The sequence below is a fragment of the Bombus affinis genome, chromosome 9 (assembly GCF_024516045.1).
Source record: "Bombus affinis isolate iyBomAffi1 chromosome 9, iyBomAffi1.2, whole genome shotgun sequence".
Classification (NCBI taxonomy): Eukaryota; Metazoa; Arthropoda; class Insecta; order Hymenoptera; family Apidae; genus Bombus; species Bombus affinis.
The window spans coordinates 3,209,351-3,219,528 of NC_066352.1; the positions used below are offsets into that span (position 1 = coordinate 3,209,351).

At 36.0% G+C, this 10,178-nt stretch overlaps 1 protein-coding gene across 2 annotated transcripts in view; it reads right to left on the minus strand.

The window, feature by feature from the left end:
- LOC126920560 (SAM and SH3 domain-containing protein 1-like) overlaps positions 1 to 8,856 on the minus strand; it is a 377,086-nt gene extending 368,230 nt beyond the window's left edge. The window contains exons 1-2 of one of the 2 annotated variants that reach the window (XM_050731139.1): positions 7,602 to 8,856; positions 6,551 to 7,571 (exon numbers count right to left, since the gene is read on the minus strand). In XM_050731139.1, coding sequence (XP_050587096.1) covers positions 6,551 to 7,048 — 498 coding nt within the window. In that variant the 5' untranslated portion in view covers positions 7,049 to 7,571; positions 7,602 to 8,856. Of the gene's footprint in view, positions 1 to 6,550 lie in introns of both variants that reach the window. The other variant, XM_050731140.1, reaches the window with a different exon arrangement.
- Between the last annotated feature and the right edge of the window lie 1,322 nt (positions 8,857 to 10,178).

The window sequence follows — 10,178 nt, forward strand, 5'->3', positions numbered from 1 at the left end:
GCGAAGATCGAGAAAGAAACGAAAGATTATTAATGGCTCTTTCTACGAAAACCATAAATTTCTTACACGTACAGTATGCCCTATCAAATATCCAAGATTTTCCTGATTACTTTCCTGATCTAGATGTGTGTTATGTATGCTTCGGGTGATATACCATGGAAATATTCATTTATATTTCATCACACGAAATATATCTTTCTCCTTCCAAGATTGGAATAGAATGGTTTCTCTCGTGCACTACAGAATGTAATAAGAGCGTCATTAAATTTTTTAATGAAAGGAGAGTACCGTTAAATTGTAGTGTTCTAAAGTAGAACGCTTATCAATGTGTAGCAATGGATTGTTATCTACTTCTTATGATGAGGTAAGGCAACGCCATATACATATACAGTTATCTACAAAAGCTTCATACACCCCATAAAAAAGAGCATATATATTAAAATAAGTGTTAGAAAATGTCAATGCAAAATTAGTATAACTATCATAATATCCTAAAAATAATGAAATAATTCCACATGTTCATAAAAAGGACTTCTTTAAAAAATGGTCAATCGTATCCTACCCAAATTAATTCTAACGTAAGCAATCGGAACAGGCTACATTACAACATTTAAAAAAATCCGACAATTTCTCGTATCTCTACTTTGGGATATCTATATTTGCATTTTCAATACAAAAGAAAAATAATGAATATCGATATTTGGAAACGACAAATCATGCCTTACCTAAATTCTAACGCAAACAACATTAAGAGATTACTTCAGAGAAAAATAAGAGAAATAATTCGAAAATTCTCTGTGTCTCTATTCAAAGATAGCTATATTGCGATGAAAACTGGCATTCATTATCAAGAGCAACTGAATTATTGGTAGAATAATCGAAGTATATCGCTAACCGTGCCTATATTCGGACAATTACGCAGTATACGGATATATTTTCATCGTCCAAAGTCTAAAACATAATGCTCCCTTCCTTCCACAGCCCTATTTCTACATAGAATAAGAGAATCTCATTCGTCGCGTTTGATATTTCATGGAAACGTATTCGATCGGCCGCCTACAAGGTAGAACGGGTTAGAAAGAGGAAAGGAGCTGGAAACGGACGGTTCAGAAAGAGCTGTGACGGGGTTGGCTAAGGGATACGTATATCGATTGAACATTTGCTCAAATATTTAAACGCTATTACTGCTGGTCTGCGTACAGTTATACTATACGATGAACTCGGTCGCCGTACTCTCTCCTCTTGTCTGGAATAGCTGAAACTACTAAATTGCTCGATCATAGCGCGTTTCTCCTGTTTCGCGTCTCAGCAACAATCACGCGTTATGCTATCCCACCATACAATTCAACATGACACTTCAACCACTTGATTATTCCATGTTTGGATTATGCATTAATACAAGCTGAGACAACAAAGCTGGATTTCAATGAAAGCTCTCTTTGTGCTTGCAGGCAAACAATGAATAATTCATAATAAATAGATGATTTTCATTTAGTTAGAAATTAATTGTATTAAATCCATGTTTCGACTTTTTACAATTTGTTATTTGGATTTATTCTTCGTTCAGATCCTAAGAGACGTAGAAGACTAGATCTTAGAGGAATGTTTATAATATTTGGTTAAAATGAAACAGAAAATATTTCTTGTTTGCAATTCTCAAATTTGATCGAACATTCATAGTTTTTGTATAACGTTCAAGTATGGATTTAATGAAGATAAGTTCTGATTTAAACGACAATATTTTTCATGAAAACGATCTTATACTATATAAAACAATGAATCAAATCCTACACTATTAATCGTGCTAGATACATTTATTTACAGAAAATGGTACCTTGACTTCGGTTCTCCTAAACAATTTTTGACATGCAGTAAACTTATACAAATAAAAATAAAATAAACTCTTCTGCATCTATGTTGCTTAAACAAATATGCAAAAAGCACAAGATAAACAGAACTTTCAAAAACAAAATAAATTTCATTCCAGAGTCTCGCAATTTTCACTAACTCTGAAGGAAGTACGTATTTCGTTCGTGACCTCTACAATTGTACTGCACACTTTTGCATTATTCTCTGAGAATAAAGTTTTCTTAAATTGCCTTGCGGTGCTCTCGACTGTAGCTGCTAGTTGTACCATGAAAGAGCAGCTAACAACAAATAAATAGGCGCATAGTGGCACTGATCGTATCGCGGGTGCTGTGATTGACTACGTGGTCCCTATACTTGGAATGTTGATTGACCAGATACCCAGTTGAGGCGTCGAACAAATCGGACCTTCCGGATTGGACCAATAAATACGAAAGTATGCTTCCAAGCCGGAGGTAGTACCTACATATCACTTGGCCGAAGGTCGATATATTCGCGAGAGAGCCTTGGTTACATGCGTGCACGCACGCCCACAGGAACATGTGCGTTCTGCATCGAGAGGGAACAAGGAGCAGATGACGACCGGACCACCGTGCTCTGAGAGAGAACAGGTATTTTTATTGCGTTCCTTTCCCTTTTGCAATCATTTGCGCGCAAGCACCAGCACTTCCACAAGGGAAAATTTAATATAAAGTGTGTTTTTCCTTATTGTTCAACGTTATTTAACTATTTATATTTATTAAATTTTTGTTATTTTTTATTATTTTGTAATATTTTTTTAATATTTCGAAACAACTTATTCAAGTACTATTTTCGATAACATTTACGTTATATTAATGTAGAAAATGAATTCTCTCTAAAAATGGTACAGGGAAACGAAAAAGAATGTTTAGAACACTTTTCGTTTGCTCCTTTGAACAGGAGTAAAATGTTTTTCACGTATATTTTATATTTTAAAGATAAACTTGCGTTCTCGAATTCTTTTCGAAAATAATATTTATTTGTCTCACATCCTCGTAGTGTATCAAATTTTGTATACGTATCATGTAAAGAACATTTGACCAATTTGATATTAATCTATGTAGTTTAGAATTTACACACTTATTCTGTTTTATTTCTCATCAAACTAATATCAAAATATTTGTGTTTGCACTATGCGTAATAAATATTTGTAACTCTGTGTATATTTAAATATGCATATTTGCAATACTGTCAAATTTGTTTTAAACCGACACTTGCTCACATCAAAATCAATATTACATTACAAAATATACTACTAATTACAAAACACGCAATCTGCGAAACTTTTCCTATCTGAATATTCGTACGAATATTATCACAAATATTCTCAGCTAACAAACTTTTTGTGATGTTCCTATCAATAATTTATTCGTATATCTATCTATCGATCAGTCTGCACTCAGGGAACTCTACGAGCTAGGAGCTTTATTAATGGCCGGATAGTACAGATAATCTTTTTACAGTCTCGAATAATAAAATCCATCTCATAGAACTCCCAAATATTTTTTCGTAAACTCGTAAAATTGATTATAATACTGGAATAACAGCGGTTAATCCATTGCGATGGGATTGAATTAAAATTCGGAAACCAATAGGAGAGAGTGCGGATGCGAAACGTAGCATACGTGCTCGTAAATTTTCGACCGTGGTACAATCGTAATTGCTACGTAATTTACAGTCTCCGCAAAAGCTGGCCTTTTGTCATTCAAATTCGACGGCTGCCACGATTTGTTTACGCGGTACCTTTACCAATGCGCTAAGCATCATGACCATAAACCAGTAAAATAGGGCCCCAGCCGTTTAAATACGAGGTCATAATGTCAAGAAACGGACGTAAGTAATGGCAGACTTATCCTCGACGATAGAATTACCCACATGCTTATACAGTATATACCAATATCAGACGTGCATTTCTTTTTTCAAAGTGCACTCAGCTCCTCGCGCGATTAATTAACACAAGCAGATACTGGAAAGACGTTGTCCAGCCATGTGAATCATTAGCAACTACGAACATATTTAAAGCTATTTCAAATCGATAATGTGGCTAGGCTTCATATTCATGACAGAGATACAACGCGTTGGTACAGTGACGTTCTAATAATCATTTCAATTGTGTACTTTATCTTTAGCTCAATTTCAGTTTCATTAGTAGTCAGATTGGTAATACGTGATATGACAATACAATTTATTAGTTTACGACACTATGATCGACGTAACTTCTGTTACCGTGATTGTCGGATGAATCTGTTATTTATTTCCCTTCCTTTTTCAATCGTGGTAACAAAAGCTTCTGAATCTTCGCGCAAAGAAGTTTTGTACGTTTATACAAGTAGCTATAACATTAACGTCCATTTTGTAAGTATACATATGTCGCTACGTTTACTAGTACTCTTTTACATTGTTCCTCATATTATCAGGACAAGAAAAAGTTTTATAAAAAAATAACAAGCGAATTTTAAGTACATTTTAGGTAAACAAAATGTATAACTCATTTTAATTGAAAAATTTACGAGTTCCAGTCATTTTGTCCTATGAAAGTTTATGAAATAATAAGAATAATTTTAAGGAAACGATACCTACACAACTATAACTTACATATATACATTTTTGGTTACGACAAAAGTACAGATTTATAATTATCTATGTTTGTTAATCTAAAAATTAGAAGAAGGGACGATTAAAACATCGAAAGTTTCATTCAAATTGGTGCAATTTAATCGGACGTCATGTATATGAACCTGATAACGCCCAATGCGGTTTTTAGATAAGAAAATATGTTTCATATTCGTTAGCTGTTTTTCAATTGAAACTTCAAAAATACCGTTCCCAACTACTGCTACATGAAAATATGATGCGCTTTTTTAAAATTGTTTGCTTTTTAAAACGTAAAGCCTGTGGTTATTCCGGGTGGTTTGTATTCACAAACAAAAAATGTAATTACGCATGAGATGCGGTTATTTGTCTTTATCGTCGCATAACTTCAATTTTTGAAACAATATTATCGAACCACACACTTTTCTACTTTTTTTCTACTTACAATTTACATAACACAAATATACAAGTCACGAATAAAAGTTTAAAAATTAAAACGATTACATTTTTCAAACTTTATTTCGTGCTATCTTATTTCACTTTTAATTCCAGCATTCGCTATAAAATCTATATTCGCTATAAAATCCATATTCGCTAAGATCGAATGTAGACTATCGAGTGATTCAGTTAAATAGTTAAAAATGAACCGATTATAAATATTAATTGGAATCGACTTATGCAAATGAATCTTCTCCAACGTTCAATAAAATTTGTACTAGTTATCAAAATAAATATATAATTTTGATACAGTATTTAGGGCGGCTGCGCGCATTTATATTTATTTCATTATATTTAATTTTATTATATTTCAATTTCAAGAAATTTGAGACAGGCTTTTATCGCTAATCAATCGAGCTTGAAAGCTACACATATTATTTATCATATATTAAAAGTACATAAACGATTCGAACTTCAAAAACGAAGAATTTCTTTAATGAAATATATATATTTATTTATTTCTAATCATTGTTATTTTGATTCATCGTTTTCATAAAAAACATAAAACAAAAGTATGATGAAACGTTTCGTTAAAATGTATAAACTACACGTTGTCTTCGGAAAGATATAATGAATACATATATACATCGTAGAACGTATAAAATTATAGTACGCGTCTTATCTGAAGCAGTGGGGTTACTGTAACGAAATAATGAATCAGAGAATTATCTACATTCTCAAGGCGTGTCTCTACAAGGGTTATGAGTTTTTTTGCATTATCTTGCTTTTCTTCTGAAATATCCTCCTGATTCATATAGTTATTTCGCAATTTGATAATTCGATTCGTATTCCCGATATTGATCATAAATAACCAAAAATATTATGGCGCTAATATAATTAACGATAATTTATAAATCTGCCTTTTCTATTAACTTCGATCATAGAATCATAGATATATACGTTAAATTTATTATTTTATCCCATAAATTATATTTATTGTTAGAATTATTCATTTCAATCCATTCAAAAATATAATTTATTATTTCCGTACAATTAATAAGGATGACAAATTCGGCTTTCCCTTATAAATTTACTTCTTTCGCTCAACATACTCTGTTTCTAAAGAATACGTCAAATTCTATTTTATCCATTTGTAACAGAATATCTCTGATACGAGATTACAATGCGTATCATAATAATCTAATCTAAAATAAAATAACACATAAAAAAGAAACTAGAAAAGAAATAAACTACCTCATAAACGTCTATGAAAAAATTCGCAATCGTTATTATTACAACAAATGGGTAGATGAGCTAGTCAATGATAGGTTGGAATTAAAAATAAAAACGTGAAAGAAATTTCAGGAAAAAGGGGAAAGAAATCAAAAAGCGAAATACTTCCGAGGATGATAAAGTTCCATGAATTCCATGTAACTCATCTTATATCGTACCGAGCTTCTAGCCGTAAATTTTTTCGCGGCATTTTTTACCATAGCAAGCAAATAACTAACTTTGTCTTAAACGTAATAGTCAGGTATAGCGATGAAGAAAATTTACGTCCATAAAGAGAAAGAAAGAGCGAGAGAAAGGGTAAGAAAAACGAACAAAAAGGAAAAAGGACAAGCTGACTTACCGGTGTTGTGTAAGGTTGACAAGCCAGCCTGATGCCGTCGTGCCTCAGCTTCTCCTGCAGCAGCACCCGTAGCTGCATCCTTGGGATTCTGACGAGCTCCGCCTTTCCCTCCTCGTACTCGTCCGCGAACTTGGTTAATTCCTGACCACCGCTCGAAGAGCTGGCAGTTGGCGAAGCCCTCTGCGCTTCTTTATCGCTGAGCGGTCTCTCAGAAGACGTTCTAGAAGATTTCGAGCTGACATTGTCGCACAAACAATCGTTGCTTTCTTCCAAGGTAAAGTAAACGCTCGCAGCACCCTCTTCTCTCAGTGTCTTCACCGATTGAAGTAATCTAGCTCTATGCGTTTGATTGAAGACTCCAATTGCATCCAGATCAGGATCACCGATTTGCTTGCAAATCTCAAGATCGTCGTAGCCATTGTCGATGAACGACTCGGAATATTGGCCTAAGTGAAGCGAGCGCAGCCACTCAACCACAATGTTGCTAGCCATCGTCATGTCTGTCGTTGGCGAGGAGTGCGAGGGCTTTATCACGCCCCCGCCGCTCTCTCTCTTCTCGTGTACACGTGTCTCTCCCTTCGACTTCCTTTCCGAGATCTCGTCCCGTTCTGTCCTTGTCTCCTCCTAGCCTATGCGCTCTGTCTCGAAACTACGCGCCGCGACATCTTCGAAAGAATGCGGATCGACGACGACGTCTTCAGGGAAAGAACGAAGTCACGTATGATATTCGCTATCGAATCGGCCTGAAACCGATCCCGGGTCCGATTGCTTTTTCTTGTAATGGGCGGTACCCTCGATTAACGGCTCCTTCGAGAATACCGATCGACTACGCGCGCGAGGGGGAGGAGGGTTACTGCACTGGTCACGTTCGATCTTCAACGTGCGGTGCCCCGGCTCATTACGAGGCGCGGACGATCGAACTGGTTCGACGCGCCGATACGATCTCTCTCTCGTTTCGAACGCTTCTAAGCGAGCCACTGCTTTGCTACGAGTCTCTTTCTCTCTCTCTCTTTCTCTCTCTCTCTCTCTCTCTATCTCTCTCTCGGTGCACAGTTAAGAATTAAAAGAAAAACGCGGGTAATTATACTCCGTGTCCCTGCCTCGTTCTATTTCACGAAACACGCTTCTCGGTCGGTAAGAGAGAATAACAGAGAAATTCAACCGATCCAAGGTATTAATCCTTTTAAACGCGATCGATTCAAACGCACGTGTGTCGATTCGGAACACCAAATTACAACCGACGAATGTTATTGCGCGCGACCTGCTAGGTATTGGCTTTGTTTATAGCCTCTATAATGTAGCACGCGCAATAAGAAATCTTTTATTTATCAGATATTTACCACTATTACTTTATACGTACTTCGAATGCTAGGGATTTTTGTAGCACTTTTGTTCGAAGGATAATACAAACTTGCACGTTTTCAATGTATACTGGCGTACCTTTCACAGAAGGATGGAAGACGTCAAACAAACAATATAGTTTAATCACAGAACATACACTAATCTACGTTCAGTCGAATCGTAAGAATACTTTTCTTCCAACACTGTTATGATACCGACACTACTTCTTGTAGTTATTCCTTTCTGACCTTGAAGTCTCTTCTCGCGAAACTACCAACAATTTCGCTCCAGTAATGTTATATCGTTAACGTAACCTCTCTTCAATTTTCTGTTAGAAATACTTTCGTTTGCTTACAAGTAAAACTTCACTGTTTCCGATGAAATTTAACGAGGAGCTAATTGAATGGAGCAGTAAACAAGAAACACACCACGTATGTACAGGTGGGAAAAAACGATACAAATTCATGAAAATATCAAGTTACGCTCATGAAATAGAAATCGACGAACGTTAAAATTACACGAGTTAGTGTATTCCAGTTTCTTTATTCTTTTTAGAAGGGGCGACAGGGACACGTGAGTGATAGAGAGAGGACGACCGAAACCGCAGACAGAAACGGCGGTCTCCGGGATCGTTCGTGCCGGTATTGAAACCGTAACCTTGAAAACTCCGAAAGAGGAAAGACCGACACGGCCGGAAAGCACGCGGTCCAGCGTTCACAATAAAACCTGCGTGTTATATCTATCGCGCGCTGCTCCTTCTCACTGCTTTCAAAACATATCGGGAACAATATGCCGAACTTGATTTCACTGAATTCACGTCGCTCATAATCACGGTAAGCAAAGCGTCATCAGTGCTCGAAACGAGATACGCGAAACACGCAACTACAACACGACATTACCGCGACGCGATACACGGCTCGACTGACGCGAGACATTCGCCAGAGGGAGCTCCACTCGTCTCTTCTTCGTGCCGTGTCCCCACTCCATTAACCGGCATATCCCCACCACGTGTTCTATCATCCCCACTACTGGTAGTTGAAGCAACTTGGTCCAGCGAGATCCTGTTGATGCGCTCCTGCGCTGCCACGATGCAACAGCCGTGTCCTTCTTCCTCTCTTTCTTTTCTTTTCTCCTGCTCGTTCTTTCTCTAGTTCGACACGGGTACATTACACTGCAAAAACGGTAGCTTTATAGTCCAGCAGAAGACGTTGCTTTAAAATATATTCGATCTGTAAGAATTCTATAATTTGAACGATGAAATTTCAGGGAATAATATTGGATCATTTTGGAAAGTTAGTTATGGACTAGGGTCAAATTAAACGCAATATAGATAAGTAATAAAATTAGTATTAATGGTTCTTAGTAGTTTGTAACTTTGTTAGCTATTGAGCACCGTGTGATTAATAATTTCGTAACAGGGTCAATGTAGGAATAGAATGGCCATTTGTTTCTTGTGAATTGTATATTAATCATATACTTGTATAATGAAATTATGAAATTAATAAACAGTGGAATTGATTTCTGATTTATGTCACACCCAATAGATCGCGTAATAATATTAGAAAACAACATAGGTGAATAATTCTAAGGTAATTTTTCAGAATTATATACAATATTATTTATATTATAAAATTGATACGGTAGGAAGTATTCGGTAAAAATCATTTTCTCATTTGTGGGATCTTCGTATATGTACGACTCCAAAATTCGTATTCGTATACGAATAAAAGAAAGGCTATTGTTTGAATTTAACGAGGGCGCTGAACAGATAGAGCGGTAAGTTGATTTCAAGTAGCGATGTTCGTGCCGTGCACACGCCCAGAACGCATTACGCTAGGGAGAAGGAGAGTTAGCATCGATGACTATCTACGAACATCGCAATCAGGGTCTTTGTTAGAATTGTGGCATTTATAAATGAATACCTAACAGAAATGGTATGAGACTCACGACCCGTCGAGCCAATAATCTATAACACCCTGCCACATAAATGGCTCGCACACTGCCTATTATATTACGTTCAAACAAAATTAAATTGCATCAAGCAGTGAATGTGACAGGGAAAGAGCCCATTATCCAACGTTCCACTGCATAGAAATATAGATTCTTTCTTTCTCAAAATTATCTATTGATGATGAATGATATTCAGAATTTGTATTATTGATACAGTTCACAAAAATTCCTTTGTGAATTAAATTGTTATAATACGTAACATTATAGGACAAGAGCATGGTATTACTAATAATAATATAGTTATCATATTTAATACAATATTCAGTTTATAAAATGT